Source organism: Danio aesculapii, chromosome 23 (genome assembly GCF_903798145.1).
Source record: "Danio aesculapii chromosome 23, fDanAes4.1, whole genome shotgun sequence".
In the NCBI taxonomy this organism is placed as follows: Eukaryota; Metazoa; Chordata; class Actinopteri; order Cypriniformes; family Danionidae; genus Danio; species Danio aesculapii.
In genome coordinates, this window is record NC_079457.1 from 8,302,812 (window position 1) to 8,330,432 (window position 27,621).

At 35.9% G+C, this 27,621-nt stretch overlaps 1 protein-coding gene across 2 annotated transcripts; it reads left to right on the top strand.

Moving 5' to 3' along the window:
- On the top strand, positions 1-27,581 carry vwa1 (von Willebrand factor A domain containing 1). 2 transcript variants are annotated; one of them, XM_056449337.1, is made up of 6 exons: positions 1-384; positions 15,090-15,647; positions 19,114-19,434; positions 21,282-21,575; positions 23,819-24,076; positions 27,094-27,581. In XM_056449337.1, the coding sequence occupies exons 1-5, from the start codon at positions 297-299 to the stop codon at positions 24,070-24,072; spliced, it is 1,515 nt and encodes a 504-aa protein (XP_056305312.1). In that variant the 5' UTR covers positions 1-296; the 3' UTR covers positions 24,073-24,076; positions 27,094-27,581. The 2 variants fall into 2 exon arrangements, with proteins under 2 accessions (XP_056305312.1, XP_056305313.1); XM_056449338.1 differs by having other exon boundaries at positions 27,097-27,581.
- Positions 27,582-27,621: the final 40 nt, after the last annotated feature.

The window sequence follows — 27,621 nt, forward strand, 5'->3', positions numbered from 1 at the left end:
GTATTCAGTAGCCGAGAAACACTTTTAATCCGTGGCTGTTTCTGCCCAACACCGAGCACTTTACGAGAGAGCAAAGCGTTTCGAGTTTATTTCGTTCCCAGCGTGTAAATCATGTAGAGAAGGCGCGCAGGTGCTGCAGCTGCTATTTTATTGCAGTTATATAAAGAGATTCAGTAACTTTAATGCGACTTTTAAAGTGAAGCCTGCGTTTTGTAGAGAAGATATTTTGACAGAAATTGTGCTAGGCGATGTAGAAGCGGTAAAACTGGAGGAATTGACTGTAATTTAGTGCCGTCATGGAGGTCCGAAAGGCGCTCACGTGTGTTTTGCTCACCGTGTTTCTGTGTTCTGGAGGAGACGCTCAGGACTCGGTACCTGATTCAGGTGAGTCGTTTTGGTCATGTTTTAATTCGGAGCTCAGCGTGAGATTTGACGAATCGTGTTCTAGAATTAAGGATTCGACACGCTATATAATTCATGGGAATCAAGTTTTAATTGGGAACTCTGTGCATGATTCAACCGAGTCATTTGAGTCAAGAATCTTTTCAAATCGATCTGTACTTGTGTGTAAATTATGGTCAAGAATCAACATAACATTAACACATTGAAGACTGTTCGTGATTTGGGTAAGTTATTACGATTCAAATGCCTACCTGATTCAGGAATCAAATTGCTAAATGCAGGACTTTAATGAGTTTAATTAGTTATGTCTCAGGACAGGTGAGTCATGAGGGTCAGTACATGATTCAGGTGAGTCGTTTTGGTCATGTTTCAATTCGGAGGTGAGCGTGAGATTTTGACGAATGTTCTGTAATTTTGGACTCGGTAGGCTATACAGTAATTCATACGAATCATATTAGGAACTCTGTGCGTGATACAACCGAGTCATTTGAGTCAAGAATCTTTGCAAATCGATCTGTTCTTGTGTGAGAATAATGGTCAAGCACCAACATAACATTAACACATGGAAGACTGTACGTGGTTTGCATAAATTATGGGTTAAAAGCCTACCTGATTCAGGAATCACATTGCTAAATGCAGGACTATATTTAATTTGATTAAGTTATGTCTTAGAACAGGTGAGTCATGATTAGGGTCAGTACATGATTCAGGTGAGTCGTTTTGGTCATGTTTCAATTCGGAGCTCAGTTTGACGAATCATGTTCTATAATTCAGGACTCGGTATACTATATACAGTAATTCATACGAATCATGTTTTAAATGGGAACTGTGATTCAACCGAGTCATTTGAGTCATGTATTGAAGACTGTTTGGATTTGGATAAATTATTCAGGTACATAAGCCTACCTGATTTAGGAATCTATTTGATTTGGTTGAGTTATGTCTCAGGACAGTCATAGGGTCAGTACATGCGAGTCAATTCAGGTGAGTCGTTTTGGTCATGTTTTAATTCGGAGCTCACTGTGAGATTTTGACGAATCACGAACTCTGTGCATTAAAAAGCATTGGATGCAGCTCAGATTGCACTGCACCAGGTCTGCATCCAGACCCCTCTCGATTCAACCGAGTCATTTGAGTCAAGAATCTTTTCAGGACTCCAAACGACCTGTTCTTGTGCGTATAATGGTCAAGCATTAACATATTGAAGACTGTACGTGATTTGGATAAATTACAGCTCAAAAGCCTACCTGATTTAGGAATCACACTGCTAAATGCAGGACTCTATTTGATTTGGTTTAGTTATGTGTCAGGTGAGTCATGAGGGTCAGAACATAATTTCAGTAAATAGCTGATTCAAAAAGATATTCAATTATTAGGCAAAACTCAAATAACTTCACATTGGCTAGCAATAAACTGCATTAAATGGATAGTCCCAGATAACTATTTTTGTTTCCCAGAATGTTCTCTGTTGGTTATTCACGAACGTATGTAGAACATTAGCAGCCCACGTTCTCTTTTAGATTTTTTTGGAAAGGAAAAAACCAACAGGCAATGTTCCCAGAACGTTTTATAGATTAGTTCTCCCCAAAAATAACCAATTGGGAACATTAGGGGAACGTTATGTGTTTGAGGGGCTTAATATGAAGTAGATTGAACATTAATAATTAATTGGATGAACCAAACAACTAATAAATCATAATTAATGATAATACTAATAATATAGAACCCTAAAGTGTTTTAATTAGTCAAAACAGACATGCATGTGAGTTTAAGGTCTCAAAATAATCATTACTAATGTAAATCACAGACGACTCCCGAGTTACTCTTACACTTAGATAACTGTAATCTCATCTCCATTTCTATTCTTTTCTTTTCTATACTTTTTTATTGTATTCTAGATCATGAAGATCTCAAAGCCCTTAGGACAACAAGGCATCTGAATGAAATCTGATAAACACAAAGGAGCACCAGAAGAAATGCATTATAAACATGTGAGCTAGAAGGAAAACATGTGTCTAAAAGTATTTCGTTTTATCAGAAGAGTCTGCTTTTCATGGCAGAACTATTTCAATATGTTAAAAATAATTATATCCATACACAATTAGGCCTGGCATAACAATTTTATAACTGAGCTGACTGCCATAAATTGTCAGGATTTACATCTGACAGGGAGTATTTGCTGTATGAATAGAATAGAAATAACTCGTTGTCAGCACATCGCATGCGAGTGAATGAAAGGATTTTTTCTGTCACTCAATAATGTAAGGATACCGATCGCTCTTGCATTGTGAAATACCAATTAACTAGGGGAGAGTAGGGGTATTGTGTACATTTCGCCTGTCATCTGATGCCTGTCATGACATCTCACTGAAGCACAAGATAGATAAGCAACAGAGGCATTCATGCGTGCACTGTATTCAACAACCACTGACTCATTCACTACATAGTAAGTGAGGGTCATATAGTTTGCTATGTGAGGAATAAGAGTGTATTTGAACACTTTGCATGAGATTACATTGTATAAAAAAAAAAAAAAGACTATATTTGTTAATATAGACTCACCGGCCACTATATTAGGTACACCTTACTAGTACCGGGTTGGACCCCCTTTTGCCTTCCGAACTGCCTTAATCCTTCGTGGCATAGATTCAACAAGGTACTGGAAATATTCCTCAGTAATTTTGGTCCAAATTGACATGATAGCATCACACAGATGCTGCAGATTTGTCGGCTGCACATCCATGATGCCAATCTCTGTTTACACTACATCCTGAAGGTGCTCTATTGGATTGAGTTCTGGTGACTGTGGAGGCCATTTGAGTACAGTGAACTGATTGTCATGTTCAAGAAACCAGTCTGAGAAGATTTGAGTTACTTTCGCCTTTCTATCAGCTGGAACCAGTCTGGCCATTCTCCACTGACATCAACAAGGAATTTGCGCACACAGAACTGCCGCTCACTGGATATTTTCATTTTTTCCAGACCATTCTCTTTGTAAACCCTAGAGATGGTTGTGCGTGAAAATCTTAGTAGATCAGTAGTTTCTGAAACACTTAGACCAGCCCGTCTGGCACTTAAATCACATTTCTTCCCCATACAGACTAAACATAAAAGAGCAACAGAGCAAAAAAAAAGTTAAATAAACAGTGCTTTATGGTTTTCTGGGGAGTCTATAGGTATTCAAGTTCAGAAATACAACAATCAAACATAAAATAATACATGCATCATTGCATTATTAAAAAAAAAAAAAAAAATATATATATATATATATATATATATATATATATATATATATACAGTATATATATATATATATATATATATATATATATATATATATATATATATATATATATATATATATTCAGTAATATCTTTTTTTTTAATCTTTAACAAATAATCTAAATCCTGCGATGTGACTATTGTGGATACACACATTGCAATTTCAAAGATCAAACCATATATTGTTCAGCCCAATACACTATGTGATTTAAATCTGATTCTGTGATTCAGACTACAGATCAAAACAAACTACATTATGGATGTGCTGATTTGCAAACATCAACCATTATTTATTATTATCCTCAGATTTTTGGGGCGGTTCAGACTACAATAATTAAGATCTGAATCTTGTATGCTGGTATTAATTTTTGCTGCCAGTCTGAACAAAACCATAGAGACACCGACAGTGACTCACAGGGAGTAAATCTGGAAGAGCCTTGAGCGTTTTGGCTTTGATTACAGGAGTGTCTGTGCAAAGTGCCACCGCACCCTGATCCAAGCGGTCTGGTAAAGGGCATCAACATAGCACTCACTGGTTCAAATGACCCAATGGGCTCTTTTCTTATAGCAAACTATGACAACTATCGTATGAGCACTATGATGTGTTTAGAGTTTATGATTGTTATGGTACCGCTTTACAATATGGTTGCATTAGTTATCGTTAGTTAATGCATTTACTAACATGAACAAACAATGAACATTAGATTTATTACTGTATTTGTTTATGTTAGTTAACATGAAAATTCAGTCGTTCATTGTTAGTTTATGCTAACTCACAGTCAATGAATTTGGATTTTAATAACACTATGATTAATAAATGCTGTACAAGTATTGTTCATGCTAGTAATTTACATTAACTGATGAAACCTTATTGTAAAGTGTGACCATTATTATTATATAATAATTATATATATAATATTGACTTATATATATATATATAATAGACTTATTATATATAAGTCTATAATTAATCAGGGAAGATACATTTCTTTTAAAGGATCGTCTTGTCCAATATAGGTGGCCCAGTTATACACACGACTAACAAAAGCACATCCCAACAATAAAAAGCCAAATTAAAATGCACCACTAGTCATCAAATCATCCTCTGTAATGCACCCAAGAACCATAAAGGCACAATATGTACAATTTTTTCAAGTAACCACTAGAATAGTGTTATATATTTTGCTGACTTGGTGATGCAGTGGCGCAATAGATAGTGCTGTAGCCTCACAGCAAGAAGGTCGCCGGTTCGAGTCCAGGCTGGGTCAGTTGGCGTTTCTGTGTTCTAAAACAAAGCCTAAAATATATTTAGTCTGATAAAGTGGCGCTGCTTCTTCTCCACATAATCACGAACCGAAGAATCACCTGCGGTGGACTGTGGCATAATAAAAGCTCTGCTGTTTTCGTGCTCATTTCTCATCAGCAATCAATTTAGCATTTCTCTCATTTCACCACACAGCATCCAGCTTTACCCTGCTTCATACTACCATGATAATAAGTATTGAATACTTTAGCTCATCCACCAACATGATATCCGCAGGAGTCCCGTAGGATGCAATGAAGACCACAACTCCCATGATTCCACATTCAAGTCTCTTCGTCATCAAAATACACGCCCTCTAGTGGGGGAAATTACATACTGTGTCTTTAAAATTACTTCAAGGCACCAACCAATCCAACCACAGTTATACTCGGAGATCGTTCCAATCTTGTTCAGCATATTCAAAAGCAGTTTACCCAAATGAGCTCTAATTTGAGGTATTATTATATGACTGAGATCATAATGAAGAGTTACCAGCTATTTTTTGTTGACTCAACGTGGTAACAACCACAACATTTTTTGTAGCTCAAGCAGTACCAATCCATTTATCTTCTACCAGAAATGAGAAGACGAAGCAGCTCTATTATGCACAGTAATGTGTGAACAATTTACAGTCTGCAGTAAATCTTGAGGCACCATGATACACAGCATCCAGGGTACAAAGAAGATAGCAACACAGACTCATTCTGAAAATGTAGCCCTATATACATTTCTGGAGATCACGAATTATGTAGTCAAAGGAATGCATGGCTGCATTTCATCTTTAAAACGAATGCTACGGGGAGGTATGATGCCGTTCCTTTTCTCGCAGTTGACCGCTTACCTCAGTCTAGACGGCTTTTCCGCTGTTACCAGTTTGTCCAGTAGCTCGACACATTCGTCAGCGGACTTGAGACGCAGAGCTGTGTTGACTGCTACAACAGGGATTGCTGGATTGCAACGGTTGGGTTTAGGGAAGGGGGTGGGCGGGTCAATCGGTGCTTTTAAAATACTATTGGTTGAGTTTAGGGAACCGAGAGGGTGGGGGTATCGGTTGGTTGGTCAGTCAGCAAGTCAGTGAGTCGACAGCGGCCTCTGGTGGGTTTATATGAGAACAGCAGGCACGAATGGCTCTCGCGAGAGAAATTTGAAAAAGTGTACACAGCGGCATCTAGCGGATTCATGAAAACAAAAACTGCAAAAGAAAAGTCCTCCAGGGACGTATTTGGCGTAATCAGAATGAGCCTGGGTTGGAAGATAAGGAGCATTCCAATACACTACATCCCCATAATCCAAAATTTGTGAAAAATAAAATAGGTTGCAGACACAAATTCTTCCTTGAATTAAATGAAAAGCTAAATTTCTAAAATTAAATTCTATTTTGAAGGAACAATTTAAAGTAGGGCTGCTCGATTATGGGAAAAATCATAATCCCGATTATTTAAAATGATTAAGTCAGGAGGCGTGGTGGAGTTTGCATGTTCTCCTCATGTTGGCGTGGGTTTCCACCGAGTGCTCCGGTTTCCCCAACAGTCCAAAGACATGCGCTTTAGGTGAAAGTAAATTGGCAGTAGTGTGTGTGTGTGTGTGTGTGTGTGTGTGTGTGTGTGTGTGTGTGTGTGTGTGTGTGTGTGTGTGAATGTGAGAGTGTATGGCTGTTTACCAGTGCTGGGTTGCAGCTGGAAGGGCATCCGCTCCATAAAGGAGACTAAGCGGAAGGAAAAAAAATATAGTGTACTATCACTTTAAGAGCTGCAGTTTTGTTTATGTTTTCATTTGCACATGCTCTTTATTTTCAGTTATTGCTTCATAACAAACAGGGTTAATGTAATTAATGAGCGCCGCAATAATCATTTAATCTCGGTCAATGTTTTTTTGTAATTGTTGGAAGCCGAAATCGAAACTGAATTTTGATTAATTGCACAGCCCCAATATGAAGGATTTGAAAACCACTTGAATTTAGTTTTCTCAACATTTAAAACCAGATCAAATAAAATAAAAACCTTGGCCTGCAAACTATCAAATGCTCATTGGTTCCAGTTGCAAAACTGAAGATGCAGCATCCAGATTTCAAAGATTCTTCTATAATTTGATCACGGTTGCCGCCTCCAGATCTTTTCAACAGGACTTCAGTGGGCGATTTTGTATTGTAATGGGTGGCAAAACAGTTGGCAGCATTCTTTAGTTTCTCCTACTCTCTCTTTTGCTCATTGCTTACACTATTTCTGCCTCTTCAGGGGCTCCTGGAAAGGCCTCTGCATTCCTGCTTTTACTTCATATGGAACAGGCCATTCTCACCTCCCCCTTCTTTCTTCCATGCCGTCCGTCCGTTTGTCCTCCAGCATCCAGTAGCAGCGCAGTTCTTCCCCCATCTGTTTATGTTTATCACGCAGCTCCAGGTTAGAGGCTCCTCTGCCAGGAAATTCCTGCAACGGCCAAATCAAATGTTCCATCTCTTAGAAAATACAGTTCTTCCTTATCCCAATAAATATCCTTATTTTTAGCATCTACCGTTCCACCCTACTTCCCTGGCAAATGACTAATTTCCTCACTCGCTGTCACACTTATCTCCTTTTTGTTCTCAGGGGCTCTCCCTATTTTATCTTGTATGTTTTTCCAAATATATTCAATGGATTTTGTTTGAACTTCAGAATATAAAGAAAAAAATACTAAATTTTTGGTCGCCTCACAGCAAGAAGGTTGCAGGTTCGAGTCCCGGCTGGGTCAGTTGGCATTTCTGTATTCATGTATGTTTCCCCCATAGTCCAAACACATGCGCTATAGGTGAATTGGGTAGGCTAAATTGTCCATAGTGTATGAGTGTGTGAATAAGTGTGTATGTGTTTCCCAGTGATGGGTTGCAGCTGGAAGGGCATCCGCTGCATAAAACAAATGCTGAATGAGTTGGCGGTTCATTCCGCTGTGGCGACCCCAGATTAATAAAGGGACTAAGCCGAAAAGAAAATGAATGAATGAATGAATGTATGTGTGAATGAGTGTTTTTGGGTGTTTCACAGTACTGGGTTGCGGCTGGAAGTGCATCTGTTGCATAAAACATGTGTTGGAATAGTTGGTGGTTTATTCCGCTGTGGCGACCTCTGAAATGGAGACTACGCTGAAGGAAAATGAATGAATGAATGACTTTTTGGTAACACTTTACTTGAAGGGGTGTTCATAAGACTGTCATGAAACCTTTATTATCATGACATGACACACATAATGAATGTGAATGAGATTTGATGCATGCTTATAACAACTTTCATTAAGTTTCATTGGCTCAGTTATGTCATTTTAATGCAAAGATGACATTGTTTGTTATGGAAACTCAACATACTGTAAACAAATACATTACAACTGGTCTTCATCTTTGTCATGACATCACCAAGACAGCATGTCATAAATCTGTCATAAACATGACTGTCATAAGGCATTATAATTGTGTCATAAACATTTTTCTGATCAGGATTTCAGTGGATCAAACTATTTATTTTTATTTATTTGACTATTTATTTGTATTTGTCATCAAAATGTCTCGATAAAAGTGGTATTACTCTTTTCAAATCATTTGTAACACCATCATTAATATTTAATGACATTTCAATGACAAATTTAGCTTGTACCACTGCATTTTTCTTCAGACCAAGCAACTATATTATGCAATGCACAGTAAAGTGTGTATAATTTACAGTCTCCAATAAATCTTGAGGCACCATAATACACAGCATTCAGGGAGGAAAGAAGATAAGGAGCTATACACTACATCTCCATAGTCAAAAATACAAAAAAGAATACCAATAAAATAATAATAATAAAAGTTGCAGACACTAAATTCTTCCTTGCATTAAACGAAAAGCAAAACTTATTTCTAAAATAAAATCCTATTTTTGAAAGAACAAATTGAAGTATTTGTACAATTTGCAAAACCACTTGAATTTAGATTTTTCAACATCTAAAACTAGATCAAATAAAATAAAAATCTTTACCTGTAAACTATCAAATGCTCATTGGTTGCAGTTGTAAAACTACAAAAGATGCAACAAAGATTCTTCTATAATTTGATCACAGTCGCCGCCTCCAGATCTTTGTAACAAGACTTCAGTGGGCGATTGAGACATGATTGTCATGAGGCATGATAATTGTGTCATAAATATTTTTCTGATCACGTTTTCAGTAGAACAGTCATTAAAATGTCTTATTAAAAGTGTCATTACTCTGTCAACAGCATCATTAATATTTAATGACATTTCAATGACAAATTTAGCTTGTACCACTGCATTTTTCTTCAGACCAAGCAACTCTATTATGCAATGCACAGTAAAGTGTGTATAACTTACAGTCTCCAATAAATCTTGAGGCACCATAATACATAGCATCCAGGGAGGAAAGAATATAAGGAGCTATACACTACATCTCCATAGTCAAAAATACAAAAAAACCAATAAAATAATAATAATAATAAAAGTTGCAGACACTAAATTCTTCCTTGCATTAAACGAAAAGCAAAACTAATTTCTAAAATAAAATCCTATTTTTGAAAGAACAAATTGAAGTATTTGTACAATTTGAAAAACCACTTGAGTTTAGTTTTTTCAACATCTAAAACTAGATCAAATAAAATAAAAACCTTTACCTGTAAACTCTCAACTCAACTCAATTTATTTCTAAAGCACTTTCAACAAACCACAAAGGGTACCAAAGTGCTGTACAAAAAACACATAAAACGCATGCAAACATACACAAAAACTAAAATACATCAACTCACATCACATGATTAAAAGCTAAAGAAAATAAGTGTGTTTTCAGTGACCTCTGAAAAGACTCAAAAGTTGGAGCTGTTCTTAAGGAGAATGGAAGATCGTTCCAGAGTCTTGGAGCTGCTACTGAGAAAGCTCTATCACCTCGACATTTTAAGCGTGATCGTGGAACTATCAAATGCTCATTGGTTGCACTTGTAAAACTACAGAAGATGCAACAAAGATTCTTCTATAGTTTGATCACAGTCGCCGCCTCCAGATCTTTTTAACAGGACTTCAGTGGGCGATTGGGACATGATTGTCATGAGGCATGATAATTGTGTCATAAATATTTTTCTGATCACGTTTTCAGTGGAACAGTCATTAAAATGTCTTATTAAAAGTGTTATTACTCTGTCAAGTCATATTTAACAGCATCATTAATATTTAATAACATTTCAATAACAATTTTAGCTTGTTCCACTGTAGTTGAGGTAAAAAGATCAAAAAAAGATCAGTTGATTCATCAGCGGCTTGCTTGTATGTCAGCTTATAAACAGACCGGCTGATCTTTGTGGCTTTAAAACACTCAAGTGTTCCTGTATTTGTGTTTAAACTCAGTAAACAGTGGTGAGTTCGGTGAACTGATGACCTTCACGGCCAATCACAGTCATTTCTGTTGAGCACGTGAACACAATGGCAAATCAGCGCTCCACAGTGCTCAAATGTTAGCGGGAAACGGACATTTTTTTTTTTTATTTCAGTACAAATTGGTATCGAATTCCAGTATCATAACAACACTTCTTGGGATAATGTCAAGTTGTCACGACAAAGACAAAAACCGGTTGTAATGCATTTATGCCAAGTAGTCTTAACAAACAATGTCATCTTTGCATTTAAAATGATGTATGTTTAATGACAGTCTTATGAACACCCCTTCAGGTAAAGTGTTACTTAATTTTCCTTTAACAATGTTTGTCAGCTTCCCCAAAGCAAGATTGCTGGCCATTTCTTTAATCTACTCGTTACAAGACGGCCTTTAAATTAAAGCAATAACACACTTAGCTTGGAATAAGCTAACATCTACTAGTTTGTGCTCGCTTGTGTTGTGTTCACATCAAGATTTACAGGGTATATACAGTATGAAGTAAGCATAATTTAGGAATCAATGGTAAATTATTTTCATTTATTTATCAATCATGATAAGGATGTCTTTGCAAGACTTTTGGATTTCATTGCACTGCACAGTGATAAAGAGTACCCACTTCTTTTTGTACAACTGTCAGGAATGTTTAGATTAAATCTATGCAGTTTAACTAATGTAAGTTCGGAGCCTTTTATATGGCAGTCATTTACAACTTGTGTTACTCCCATTGCTATTTTGGCCAAATAAACAAGATTCCATACATACTTCTTTGGATATTTCTATTTCAAGACAGTTTTTCCATGCTGATAAGTAGGATAAGGAGTTATCTTTCAATCTCTCTAAAAGAATATCATAATACATTGATGAATTACCCCATCTCTTAAGTATTAAAGTGTGATCTTTTATGAAAGACAATGAGATTTTTGAATGAGTTTTAATTTCATAATGTATAAAACTTCTTACCTGTAGATATTTTTAAAAAGTGTTTTTGGGGGATATCCAATTCACTATAGACATTTAATGAGTTTAAGTGGTAGAGCATCTACATGGCATCCAAACTTGTAAAGACTTGAATGTCAACTTTCATAACAAACATCTGAAGTTGCTCAGTTGAACTATTACCCCCGAGGGTTGCATTTTCTTTTTTAAATAAATGTTTTGTTTTTAAAATGTGTGAGGTAAATTATATTGATATTTCACAGCAAAATAAAAGAGTTCGGTTTTTGCAGTGCTTGTTTTGTAGGGCATAATTTAGCCTAAAATTGTAATAACTGCTATTATGTATGACCATGGACCACAAAAGCAGTAATACGTGTCAAGTTTTATACAACTATTTTAATACATTGAATATGAGGGTTAAAAAGAAATACTGAGAAAAATCACCTTAAAAGTTATCCAAATGAAAATGTACTAATTAAAAAGAGATAGACATGGAAAGAAATTCACAAATTTGTTCATAAGATTATAGGTAAACCTTTTGCTCTTTCTCCAGCTGTTTATCTTCTGAATTGTAAAACTGCTCTACAACTAAGTCATGGACTAGAATCTGTGTTACACTTTTGTACATATCTTGCAAGAAAATGTATTCTTTTGCTGTGGTCCTCTCCTAACATTCCTTCTGTCAATATGTGGATAAATCAGGTTGCCATTTTCTTACCCTTGGAAAAACTGACTTATGACTTGCGTCAGAAATCTGATGATTTCTGGCATATCTGGAATCCTCTATGGGAGTTTTTGGAGAATGTATCTTGATTTTTATTTAATTTTTATTTTAATTTATGAATTTTTTGTTAATTTTACCCTTCACAAAAGACTTGAATTATTAGCAGATGGACAATTGTATAATAGATTGCTATATTGTTGTATATGATGACATGAGACACCTATACCACTGTTCTGTCATTGTAAATCTTTAAATAAAAAAAAAAAATAAATAAATAAATAAAAAAAAAGAGAGATAGACTGATATACTTACAGTACTAAATATCTTCATAGAACATGATATTTTTGTTTATTCTAATGATTTTTCACATAAAAGAAAATTGTAAACCCATACAATGCAATTTTGGCTATTGCCAAAAAAATATCCATTTAGCATGAGATTATTTTGTGGTCCAGGGTCACATATATTGTTAGTGCAAAATATAATGTTGCAAATATTGGCCAAATTGTGCAGCCCTGCAAATAAACACAACCCTAATACTAAACAAATTCATTCACTTTCCTTCAGCTTAGTCCCCTATTTACTATGGATCACCACAGTGGAGTGAACCACAACTATTCCAGCATATTTTTTTTGCAGTGGATGCCTTTCCAGCCGCAACCCAGTACTGGGAAACACTCATACACTCACATTCATACACTACGGCCAATTCTGTTTACCCAATTCACCTACAGCACATGTGTTTGGACTGTGGGGGGAAACTGGAGCACCCATAGGAATCCCACGTCAACACGGGGAGAACATGCAAACTCCATGTAGAAATGCCAACTGATTCACCTGGAACTCGAAACAGCGACCTTCATGATGTGAGGCGATAGGGCTAACCACTGTGCCACTGTTGCCCTCTACTAAACAAATGTATTAATTAAAATAAAATTATTATGATTGCAAACAAATTTTGGTTTTGTTTAAAAAAACATTGTGCATCCCTGTAAGACAGTCACCTCTGTATTTGTACTTGCTTAACCAATTGAATTACGATTTCCAGCTGGTGGACAATAAAATGGGCAACCAAAATAAAGAAATCCCATGAGCAGATATTATACGGCCAAAGGGATCTCAAGTAGTGTGCGTATATACTCACATGGACTCTTTCTCCTCGAGTTTTGAGAAAATCTGGGATGTTTTAGTGCTGCTGTGTGCTAAATAAACACTCTTCTGACCCTCTCTTGAGATCCTAAACCAGAGATAAAGTGAAAAGGCTTCTGGAAGGAGAACAAATATAAGCCAGGACTTGATTTTGTCCAATGGGAATTGACTGGATGCTTCGCTCAAGTCATCATTGGAGCAAATTATTTGCATTAAGTATTACAATGACTTTTATATTACGAATATAAGTGGTTTTATTATTACACGATATGTGTGAAAGCATTTAAAATAACCTATTTATTATTTTTAAATAAAATGTCCCTATTTGGTGGAAAACACACTGTTTTGTATGTGTCTCTTTAAATGCAAATGAGCTGCTCCTTTACGGCTGAGTTTTGTACAGTATTTTGTGACATATAAAGTAGTCACAGTGTAGAGCAATGTAGCATTTATAATAGCTGGCATAGTTTTTTGTCAGTGCGTTCAGAAAGAAAACGTATCAAGAGTTTAGACTGACCAGGTTTTAAAATGGATTCAGATGTTTTGTTTGTTGTTGACGGAGTAGCTGAGGCTAAAACTGTAATGGCTCAGCTCAAAATGTAATTAAATTGTCTGTGCTTCGAAAGTTTGGACTGCGCTACACTGAAAAAGAATTATTCATTGGATTTACAACATTTTTCAATTTAACTGGTGGCAAACTAATTATATGGGCTGACTTAAAGCAAACAAGTTAAATGCAGTAACGTTCGACTTAATTTGTGTTTAAAATAACCCAAATAAATTATTTGCAACCAGTTACCGTAAAGAAATGTAGTAAATCCAATGAATCAAAAAAAGTCATATCACGATATGCAGTTGAAGTCAGAATTATTAGCCCCTCCTTTTTTAAATATTTCCTAAAGGATGTTTAACAGAGGAAGGAAATTTTCACAGTATGTCTGATAATATTTTTTCTTCTGGAGAAAGTCTTATTTGCTTTATTTCGGCTAGAATAAAAGCTATTTTCAATTTTTTATGAACCATTAATGGCCAAAATTATTAGCCCCTTTAAGCAAATTTATTTTCGACTGTCTACATAACAAACTATCATTATACAATAACTTGCCTAAATACCCTAACCTGTCTTGTTTATTTAACCTAGTTAAGCCTTTAAATGTCACTTTAAGCTGTAGAAGTTTCTTAAAAGATTATGTACTGTCATCATGGCAAAGATAAAATAAATCAGTTATTACAAATGAGTTATTAAAACTATTATGTTTAGAAATGTAAATTTTTTTCTCTGTTAAACATACATTGGAAAAAAATAAACAGGGGGGCTAATAATTCTGACTTCAACTTCATAAAGTAAACATCCGTCATCTTCCCATCAGCGACATGTATCTAAACAGTCTCTGCGTCAATGCGTGTAAAGATTTTGGACATCTTCTTGGACACTTTTAATGCTTCCAAAAGGTTTGCTGCAGTTATAAATCGCCCATGTCTTGGGGTAGTTTATTATGAAGCAATTTACCTCTTTACTTCTATGTGTGATTTGATTGGACAGGACTAATTTTTCTAATACTCATAGACAAGAAAAAATAAAGTAGTGACTGCAGGTTGAAGGAAATTAGTGGAGTAAAAGTACCAATACAGCACTAAATATGTACTCAAGAGAAAGTAAAAGTACATGTTTTTAAAACTACTTAGTAAATTACAATTCCTGAGAAAAGCTACTCAATTACAGTAATTTAAGTATTTGTAATTAGTTACTTTACACCACTGAAGTTGACATGGCTAGAAATGTTAATTTGATTCAACTAAATAAATGTAAAGCAGCAACAATTTTAACAGTAGAGCGTAACATTGGCTTTACTGTGTGAAAGTATAATGTGTATAAAGGTGACTCTAAATGTAGTGTTGTTGTTCCACCTGCAGTGTTGAATTGCTGTGAGGGCGATGTCCTCTTCCTCCTGGACTCCTCCGGCAGCGTGGCCTCCTATGAGTTTTCCCGCATGGTGGATTTCCTCTCCGAACTCCTCCTGCCGTTCTCCCTGGGCCCAGATCAGGTGAGGGTGGGCCTGTTGCAGGTTGGGACCGAGCCCCATCTGGAGTTTGGCTTTGATGCCTACAGCTCCCAGCAAGGCCTGCAGGCGGCGCTGGAGAGGACTAAACAGCTGAAGGGCGACACCAACACTGTGGAGGCTCTTCTGATGGCCAGGGCGCGGGTTTTGAGGGCCGGTGTCCCGGGAGGAGCGAGGCCGGATCTGCCTCGCGTTCTGGTGTGGCTGACGGATGGAGTGGATCCAGGAGACGTGCAGGAGCCCATGGCCAGGCTGAGGGACGAGGGTGTCGCTGTGCTGGTCGTCTCCACTGGACATGGAAACTATCAGGTGCTGAGGGAAGTCGTGAGTCCGCCTACTGAGGAGCATCTGTTCTTCGTGGACATCGACGACATCAGCATCATCGCCGAAGACCTGAGAAATGCAATCATTGGTGGGTGGTTAACTGAGATGAAAAATTACTAATGGGAATCTAATGACAAATTATGATTTATTGACTGATGAAGATTTCAAATTATGTTTAGAAGCGCTTGATTGTATGTTCTAACTAGTAATTTAAGTAGTTTTACCTCTATCTTAACTCTGTCTTCCTTAAAATATTACTAGTTAAATATTTTAACAAGTAAAACAAATATTGACTATGGATAAAGTAATTTTATAAATATATTATCCTCTACTAATGAATAAATAAGGTCAGAAAAGGACAAATAATCATTTTTTAAAATTAATTAATTAATTAATTAATTAATAATAATCGTTACTTTTGAACGAATAAGGGCAGAAAATAACTAAAAATCCTTGTTATTATTATTATTATTACTATTATTATTATATAATTTAACATACATACACATACAAAAAATAAACCATTAATAATAGGATTCTAATGAATATTTTTTCAGTCTTTTTTTATCTTAATGTATTCATGCCTTATATCATATCACATATTTATCATACATTTAGAAAATAAAATAGTAAATAAATATAAATGGCAAAGACACGATTGAAATGCCATAAAAGTGATCCACATGACAACTGTAGACATTTCATATTCTTCAGAAGTCATATGATGGATTTATGCAGACAGGACAGGACTATAATGACTGAAACTGCTGCCTTGTTCTGTAGCTTATACTGTATATTTCATTTTAAATTATGCATTTTAAAAATTAGATCAAAATGATCATTTTCAAGGCGATCAAGTTTATTGATTACAGTAAGAAGTGCTAACATTTTTTTGTATTGCAAACTTTCAAAAACGTTATATTTAAATGTGCATATGATGCATTACTTAATTAAATATGCACTATTTATCTTTTATTTCTGGCACAAAAATCTGAACACTGTATGAGAGGGGTGTCCAAACTCAGTCCTGGATTGCCGGTGTCCTGCAAAGTTTAGTTCCAACCCCAATCAGACACACCTGGGCCAGCTAATCAAGCTCGTACTAGGATTTCTAGAAACATCGTTGCAGGTGTGTTGAGGCAAGTTGGAGCTAAAATCTGCAGGACACCGGCCCTCCAGGACTGAGTTTGGACACCCCTGCTTTATGAAGTTCAAAATTTAGGACATAACAGAGAAATTGTTTTGATCATCATTGTATAATTCAGAAAATACTGCAACAGTCAGAAATAAATGCATTTCTTTTGTAGAATTAAATGTTGAATATAAATCAGGCACATAATATTACAATATATAGGAAACACATTTAAAGTGGACCTAATATGCCCCTTTTTACAAGATGTAAAATAAGTCTCGGATGTGCCTAGAGTTTGTATGTGAAGTTTCAGCTCAAAATACAGCACAGATAATGTTTTACAACTGTTTGAAACTGACCCTGTTAGGCTTTGATCATAAATTGTGCCGTTTTGGTGACTGTCGCTTTAAATCCAGATTGTGTTCTTTTTAAAAGTAGGCGGAGCTACAGATGCCTGTGTGTCAGCATAGTGGCAGATTCATAAACAAGATTAACGTCCTATGCTAATGAGGGAGAGATGGTCACTAATGGGCGGGGCTTTCCCCCTCTGATGACACGTACAAAGAGACAAATGTCAATCAAAGTGTTTCTGCAGACTGTTTTTATCAAGTCTGATAATAATTTTAAAAAATTAATAAATTTTTACATTTATAGGCTGGCTATATTTACACACTGATGCCACACAACTGTTTAAACCCCTTATAAACATGATTATTGCATAGTAGGTCCCCTTTAAATAAAACAGCCTTTTATAATATGTATTGTAATTGAAATCTACACACACAAATTAATAAAGTGCAACAAAAGAAACACTTAAATGTTCTCAAAAGTTGCAAAAAAACTGCATTTAATCTGAACTACATGTGAATCAAATGGAAACACACTCAGTCTATTGAGTGTGTTTTCTAAATGCGGATTGTGATCTGATGTGGGTGTGAATCTCATATCTCCAATCTCGAATAGACACAAATAGCCTGAGGCGGATCCAAAGAAAAGAAGAGCCAGGAGGAAGCAGGCAGACACTGTAATGAGAGATGAGCGCTATTTATATATACAAATTATTTAGGACCCTTTTCGACCCCCGGCAGGGTGCCCGCAGCTCTAGACGCGGTTATTATTAGTGGACGTTCCTTCACACACATATATAAGGAGTTACATATGTGCAACTTCCAGACACTTACATAAACAAACGCATTGATGGCATGCAGTAACTCAGACCAGGTGCTGCTGCTGGGTCATTTTAGAAACTGATCCTAAGGGTGGATTTAGGGTCTAATTTAATTTCTGCCATCTCTGATTATTTCTCTTACTGGATAATCAAATACAGAGGTTACTCTGGAAATGACAGAAATTCAGTATACAGTTGAAGTCAGAATTATTAGCCCCCCTTTGAATTTTTTTTCTTCTTTAAATATTTCCCAAATGATGTTTAACAGAGCAAGGACATTTTCACAGTATGTCTGATAATATTTTTTCTTCTGGAGAAAGCCTCTGTGTAGACAAGACAAATGCACTTGAAATTGTCGGCGCAATAGCCTAGTGGTTAGCACGCTGACATAAGGTGCAGTAGCACTTCAGGGCGTCCCGAGATCGAATCCCGGCTCGAGGACATTTCCAGTCCCTCCCCCCATTTTGCTTCCTGTCTGAAATACTGTCCTATCAACTTAATAAAGGCAAGAAGATGAAAAATAAATCTTAAAAAAATATATATATACAGTTGGAAGTCAGAATTATTACCCCCTCTGTTTATTTTCCCCCCAATTTCTGTTTATGAAGAGAAGATTTTTTCAACACTTTCTAAACATAATAGTTTTAATAACTCATTTCTAATACCTGATTTATTTTATCTTTGCCATGATGACAGTAAATAATATTTGACTAGATATTTTTCAAGACACTTCTATACAGCTTAAAGTGACATTTAAAGGCTTAACTAGGTTAATTAGGTTAACTAGGCAGGTTAGGGTAATTAGGCAAGTTATTTGTTCTGTAGACTATCGAAAAATATATAGCTTAAAGGGGTTAATAATTTTGACCTTGAAATGTTTTTTAAAAAATTAAAAACTGCTTTTATTTTAGCCAAAATTAAACAAATAAAACTTTCTCCAGAAGAAAAAATATTATCAGACATACTGTGAAAATTTTCTTGCTCTGTTAAACATCATTTGGGAAATATTTAATAAAGAAAAAAAAACCAAAAGGGGGGCTAATAATTTTTCACTGTACTATACATAAACATCTAAATCACACACAGAGTCATTCTTACCAGGTGGTGTTTTGCTTTTGTATACTGTAAATCTCTGACATCATCATCTGTCTTCTGTCACCCAGAGGTCATCTGTGCTGAGAGACAAATTAATTAATAAATAATAATTAAAAAAAAAACTGAATTTTCTGCTAACTTGTGTCTCCTGAAACGCAGAGATCATCCGCGCTGAGAGACTGCAGGTGAAGTCGGTCTCCTCCACCTCGGCTCAGCTGGAATGGAGGCCTGTGCTGTCCGGCTCCAGCTCCGGATACTACGACATTATATTCGGCCCCGTGCGAACCGGACAGATACCCGGAGTCCCTGGCAGTGCAGGCACAGGCTCAGAGTCATTTCAGAGGATCACAAGACCCGCACACTCCAGTTCTGCTCAGCTGAGCGGCCTGCGTCCTGACACCACATACAACGTCACACTCACTGCCAAAAACAACCAGCAGACCATCAACAAACTGCAGACCAGCTTCACCACACACACAGGTGAACAGCACACACAACACACACTGCACAGCACATGCATTGATGTTATTGTTGCTGATGCATTATTATTATTATTATTATTATTATTATTATTATTATTATTATATAAAGATGCATTTAATATTTATTTAATGAAACTTGTTTAATTATTAACAATTAAAAAGTCTTACTAAATATAAATATTAAACGCATTATTAATATCATTATTTAAAAATGCATTTAATATTCATTTGTGAGATGTATTATTATTATTGTATAATTATTATTATTTTTATAAAATTTTGTATTGATTATTATTATTTGATTATTAATAATTAAACAAGTCTAGTTAAATAGGAATATTAAATGCATTATTTTTTTCATAAAAATCGATTTAATCTTGATTTATTGGCACTCTTTTCATTATTAACAGCTAAATAAGCCTAACTAAATATGAATATTTTATGCATTATTATTATTATTATTATTTAAAAGATACATTTAACATTCATTTAATAGGACTCCTTTAATTATTAACAATTAAACAAGTTTAATATGAATATTAAATGCATTATTATTATAATTATTAATAAAATGCATTGATGTTATTGTTGTTGATGATATTAATATTGAAATGGGTCTTATTAAACATAAATATTAAATTCATTATTATTATCATTATTATTATTATTATTATTATTAAAAATGTATTTAATATTCATTTATTGAAACAATAGCAATATTATATTATTTTTTAAAAATGCATTAAACAATATTAAATGCAATATTAGTTTTATTATTATTATAATTATTATTTTTATTATAAAAAATGCATGGATATTGATGATGAACACATGCATTGATTTTATAGTTGTTGATGATATTAATAAAATGGGCCTTATTAATTATACATATTAAATGCAGTATTATTATTATTATTATTATTATTATTAAAAATGCATTTATTATTTATTTATGGAAACTCGTTTAATTATTAACAATTAAGCATATCTAATTAAATATGAATATTAAATGCATTATCGTTATTATTACTAATAATAATATCATTATTATTAACAGGAGTAATAAATGTAATAATAATAACAAATAAAAATTATACTAAACGGTTTGATCATTTTTGACTGATACTAGTTTGTTGTGCAGTTAACTCATTGATAACTCACTCATAACAATCATAATAAAAATATTATTATGAAATGATTGTTGACATAATAACGATTGTTATTATCATTACAATTAATCAGCTAAATATAAATAAATAAAAATTACATTTAAATAACAGTCTCTTGACTTAATAAAAAAATACATTTAAAATCCGCATGAACCAGAAACTGTGACTGTGAACTGTGACACACTTCCTAGAGAAAGGAATATTAAATGAGAAAACAGTGGGCGTGGCCTATTTTTTCTACTGTGAGCTGATTGGATGTAATAAAGTAGGCATTTCATTCTGAAAGATCAGGAAAAGTGTTTCAGGAGAGTTATTACCACCTATCAGACTCCTCCTCCTAACCATTACTGTTTGTTGTCAAAACTGACAGATTGGAGGGGCGTGGTCAAGAATGTTAGCCATGCCCAATACCTCAGACAAACGTCATCTGACAAATTAACTGAAAACAAACAAGTGCATTTTCAGATTTCAAGTAAAGATTACAAGGGCAAACAATTTATTTTTCTTAAATTAAGTGCACAGATGAATCGTCAATCGTCAAAACTAGCAATGTGAGCTAACCTAATCAATGTGGTTAGCTTTGATATCATGTATTTTCATGTATTTTAAGGGACAACAATGAAGATGTAACTGTGCTCATATTCTCCCGTATGTGCACCTCTGTGTTGCATTTCAGTGAATCCTCCAGAGCCGCAGATCCAGCTGTTGTCCTCTGTGTCCGTGTCGGAGTCGAGCTCCAACAGTGTGCGTGTCAGCTGGGCTCCACTTCTGCCGCGGCTCATCCAGGAGTACCAGCTGGAGTACTCGGCTCTTCCCAGCGGCCCGCTCCGAGTGCTCCGAGTCAGCAACACGCACAACTCCACCGTCCTCACCAATCTGCTGCCTGACACACAGTATCTGCTCACCGTCAGCGCAAAACAGCCCTCGGGCAAAGAGAGAGCCATGACGGTCAAAGTCTGCACACAAGAGGGTGAGGACAGCTCACATTTATACACTTATTAGTTCAATTTAAAAGGGACCTATTATGCAAAAACAAATCCCGTTTATAGTGAAAATAGCTAGTCTCTAATATTAAAAATGATTTAATTGCATTTTTTATAATCACACTTGATAAAAACAGTCTGCAGAAACACTTTGATTGACATTCTCCCTTTGTACGTGTCATCAGAGGGGAAAGCCCTACCCATTAGGGACCATCTCTCCCTCATTAGCACGAAAAGGCCTGAGTGAGAAGGGATTTTTTTATTTTGGGGGGCTCAGCTCCTTATAAGTAAAAAATAAATTAATTAATTAAAAAAAAAAAATTAAATTATATATATATATATATATATATATATATATATATATATATATATATATATATATATATATATATATATATATATATATCCAAATCCTCCCATTTTGACCGCAACGTGACGTATGAGTGTGGTTTTCCCACCTACCGGTTTGATTGTCAGCCGTGTATAATCATATCAACAAGACAGGACGTGCACAAAGCTACTGAGATTAAAAGATCTGTTCAGCTCTCTCTGATCATCAATCATCATCAAATATGATCAAGAAGAAGTTTTACAAGTTTAAAACCTTTTTAAAACCGTGCATGTTAATGAATTACAGCAATTTTACCGTCTTTACTTCATCAGCACAGCCACATGTCAGTACAATTAAAAAAGCTTCAATCCTGATTTGTGGATGTTAAATCAGGTTTATTTTGTACATTAATATAACGCAGATCCATACAGCAGTGGATATTAACGTGTATCCTGTCACATTTGCATGCAAAAACAGTGTAAAGTTAAACGCTGTGTGTGTGTGTGTGTGTATGTGTGTGTGTGTGTGTGTGTGAACTTCGTAACAATATTGTGTGTGACTCATCGTTGCAGAAAGGCTTGAATTAACTCCACAACAAATACATCAGATAATCATTGGGAAAGTTCTTATGCTGTGTTCACACCAGATGGGAAAGAAGCGTCAAGCGCGAGTAATTTACATGTTAAGTCAATGCAAAGACACGAATAGACAGCCTGCAGCGCAAATGGCGCGGCGCGAATTGAGCGTTTTGCGCATTTGACGCGCATCGAAATCTGAACTTCAGCGGACATTTGCGCCGCGTTAACCAATCAGGAGCTTGCGCTTGTGGGGGCGTGATTATGACGTAGCGCCTGTTGTTGGTGTCCCGGGGGAAAATCCTCCTGCCTACACCGACAACAGTTCATCAAACTGGGCTCAGGTCAGTCAGAAGCACCGCTAAAAGCTTCCATCATCCAGGTTAAATTTCTGGAGGAGTTTATGAGCTCACAGAGCTGGGTGCACCTCTAAAAGGACCTAGTGGACTCAGACACGACTCCAAACTAATCAACGCTGTTTCTCAGCCTCCATAAAGCACATAAACACAGTTATTTTCTCAATAAAATCCATGTTAGCCATTTAGCAACGAAGCTAGAGTCACCGGGCAGACAGAAGCCCCGCCCATGATGTGAATCCGCGTCTGTTCTGAAGCAGATTTGACTCACGAATTAAGCGGATTTGACGTACGAATGAAACGGATTTTGACATGCGAATGAAGCGAGTAAACTCAAATGTTCACACATCTATTTGCGCACAATTTATCTGCGCGTTCCGCGTCTGGTGTGAACACAGCATCACTGTAGTATTTCTAGTTACGTTACATCTGTTTCCTTTATGTCTGTCACTGTGTTGTTTATCTGATGCAGCCAGAGATTGAGGCACTAGCATTAAAGGCACAGGCAACAAAAACAGCTACAGTGTGTTCAGAGCAGAAAAGCCAATATTCTGAAAGGTCTAATAAATAATCTGATGGGTGTTTAAAGCTAAAACTTTACAGACACATTCTGAAGACACAAAAGACTTGTATTAAATCTTGGAAAAGGGGGTAAAATAGGTGCCCTTTAGAGTGACAGTCACCAAAACATGACAATTAGGATCAATATAAACATTATTTGTGGGGTATTTTGAGCTGAAACTTGACATACACACTCAAGGGACATTAGAAATGTATTTTATCTTGTAAAACAGGACATAATAGGTCTCCTTTAATTCATTAGGAACTGAATGTCACAGGAACATTAGTCAGAAATGCTCTTTTCCAGTCAGACCACAGAATTGAGTGTTTTCCAGCACATCCTCTCACCTCCCTCTGATTCCCAGCAAGAAGCGGGAAGCTTGACCTCTGTCCTGTTTCTCTGTCAGTGTTGCCGGCTCTGTCCGATCTGCAGCTCACCTCAATGGGCGACGAGGCAGTGCAGCTGCGCTGGAAGGGAAGTTTCGATGGGCTCCGTGGATACTGGGTCACGTGGGAGCGAGGACACAGCCAGCGCTCCACCCTGTACTTACCACCCAACCGCCTGTCCACCACTCTCAACCACGTGCCCTCCAGAGCCCGAGTCTGTGTTTCGCCTGTGTACAGGACGGCCCGCGGAGAGGGACTCTGCTGCACGGCTTGAGACGGTCTGTCTGAAAAACATTGAATCCTATTTATGCTTTTTGACTTATCAGAGATACAGTTGATCACTGCATATTTATTGATAAAAATATATAGATTTATTAGCCCTCCAGTTTAATATGTATTCTTTTTTTGAACTGATTTATTTTATCTTTGCCATGATGACAGTAAATAATATTTTACTAGATATTTTTCAAGATACAGTGGTCCCTTGTTATTCGCAGGAGTTACGTTCTAAAAATAACCTATAATAGGTAAAATTCACAAAGTAGGCAGCTTTATTTTTTACAATTATTATAGGTTAAGGCTGTTTTAAGGCTGTAAAACACCTCACTACACACTTTATACACTTTTCTCAGACAGGCATTAACTGTTTGACACTTTTCTCTCTTGTTTAAAACTCTCAAAGTTCAAACTTTCGTAGAAAAATAAGTCCAGTATTATAGAATGAAACCAAAGATCAAAACCTGTTGTCAGGCGCAAACATTCATCACTGTTAACAAAAGGTTCATAAAGCTTTTTAGCTTCTATGTGGATAATATTGGCATCCAGCGTAATGTTCTTTATCCTGCAGTCACTGAGTACGTTTACATGGACACCAATTTTAATGCGATTAAGACAATACTCTGATTAAGAGTTAATCCTGATTAATCATGTAAACAGCGATTTTTGATTAGCTTAATCTGACTAAAGTCATAATCGAGCTAAACTGAAATCAAATTAAGACATGTGGAGTATGCCGATTTAAGTCGCATTATTGAAGTGCAGTACAGACATGTAAACACCGCAATCAACCTATTACCATCATGTAGGACTTTTTGCCCCGTTTTCCGACAGGATAGTCCACATTTTACTATTCTTTGCACCTACCGAGTCAGTGCAGACCACAGACACCTGCATCGTGAAATGTGGAGGTTTTTTTTTCCATTCACCATGCGGTATGAACTTTCATTTAAACTACACTCTTCCAGCAGTTCATAGTTGCATGCAATATCTCGTTTGGCACGGGGGGGCATGCATGAAATGTTCCTGAATGAAAGTGCCAAACTGCAGTTAAAGTCGACTAATTAAAAATGAAACACTTGAAATTTACATGAAACTCTGAAGGAAATGTGGATAGTGCGGTGACGCAAAAGAAAGCAGGTGAATACTAATAACAGCATATGATGCGCGCTCCCATTTCCTTGCGTGAAGCAACCGTGCCTATAAACGCAACCGGTGTAATCAGTCCGCTTTCAAATAGACTAGACAACAAGTTATGCTCGTGCACCCACAGTCTTGCTGCTTTCAAGAGCTCCAGATTTGTCTTTTTGTATGCAGCGCCAGTTGCTTTCGCTTTAATCATTATTTAATCAGAATATTAATTGGCCTAACGTTACCCTGTACGTGAGATCATCGTTTTTCTGCTGCTTTCTTTTGCTTACAGTTATTTTTGTTAATATGTTTTAATCATAATTTTTTACAATTACATCGCTTAAATGGGAGATTTACTCCCCATTTATGTGTAGTTAACTGGTGATCTGGAACTTTTAGTAAGGACAGATTACTGTGCATAGTTTTAGATACATGATAACAATTATTATTTAAATGTCAATTGTTTATTTTGTTTTTTTATGAAATGTTTAGTTAAATAGAAAGTATACAGCTATATTTTGACATTTAAAATTTGTGGATAAGAAATAATTATTTATTTATGTTTGGTGTGGTCAGAGATACATTTGGTAAATCCTTAATTTTGAGCCCTAAAAAGTCTTGTGAAATAAAAACTAATTATAATATGACACTATGAAACCATGACCCATTTGCTCATGCACGTTGAGCAAGCTCATACACCACACACAAAAAGTGAAATGAATGAGGAGGCATGTGGACATAACACTAAATCAGTAATTTCAGCATGTCAAAGTCATATTTATCCATATAAAATATATTTTCCCAACAACAAAATTGTGGCTAGTGAAAATACAGAGTGGCTAGTAATATTGGAACACTACTAGCCACAGTGGCTGGGCATCAAAAAAGTTATTGTCAAGCCCTGGTTATTTATACCTGAATGTAAATTTGATTTGCAGTCAAAAGCAGTCATTTCATAACAGTGCCACACAAAAACTCACGGTGACAACAACAAATGGACAAAGACATAAAACGTAAACATACAAAACTCTCTTACAAACCAAAAATAAATAAAATATAATAAAGAATAAATAAATAATCCCTTCAAGTGCCCCCCTTAAATAAATAAGTGTTTACAACAATCTATAAAATGTCAAATATACAAGTCACAGAAGACCTCTGCTTTACTCGATGCCGTTTTTAAATGTCTAATGGCTGCTGGTACAAAACTATTTGTGTATCGTTTAGTTTGATACTAAAAACCTGCGACCAGAAGGAGGGAGCTGAAACTATGAGTGTAGGGGAAGAGCAGTGTCACTTAAAATGGAATTAGTAATTCTCTTTAGGTGCCTGGTGTACACAGCCTCCAGATTGGCTAGTGACACCCCAGTCAGCTTACTGGATCACTTAACTATATGATTTAGCGTGTGTTTATTCTTAACAGAAATGTTGCCAACCATGACACCAAAGTAAATGATAAAACGGATTCGAGAAAAGCATGGTAAAATAAAATCATCATGTGTTTATCATCAACAGAATAGTCGCTGGTGCCTCTTTTTACACACTGCCTCACAATTCTCACTCAATAATTGAGTCAATAATTGAGCTAAGGTATTCATGATTGCACACATTCGACTGACTGATTTTTAACGGAAGTGTTCACCTTCCCAAAATCGATTATCATATCTTTTGTCTTTAATACATTTAGCTGAAGATATGACTCCTCAAACCATCTGACTTATAAAGAAGGGCTAATCATTTTCACTTCAACTCTATATATATTTAACTGTATGGGTTTAAAGTGTGTGATTACCTTGAATCCATTAATGGAGCAGACAAAAACAGTTGAATGCTTTTACACTAAATAAAAGTTTAAACATACTCACCTTTTATTTGCTTTACCCCACAGCAGTGTTGACTTGGAGCTGTGGATCTGGCAAACACGCAGGACAGAGCGATGAACAACAGCAGAAACTTTCCACAAATGGACAGATGGAGCTGTTTGAACACTCGTCACCCATAGATGGTGATCTTTAAAACACAGCAACACAACATGCACTGACACACAAACCGCAAAACCACACTAAATGAGTCTGAACTTGAGGATATCTGAAGAAGGAGACTTTTAAAGGAATGTTTGGGGTTCAGTTTGAGTTCAGCGCTATTGACCGCACCACTGTCCATTACCGCACACCATATTGACTCAGTTTGTAAACAAGTAAAAGATAAAATGCACATTACAGTATTGGACTTATAGCAGAAGTCTTTGGGTCGAGAGCTTACAGTGGCTTTAATCTGCTTATTCATATATATTATGTGTGTAATTTAGCTGTTTGTGAATGTAAAAGGTCTGAAATGGTTTGAATTGGATGATAAAAGGAGATTTTATTGATTTTATCCTGAGTCTTCAATCATTTGTGACTTTTAAAAAAATATA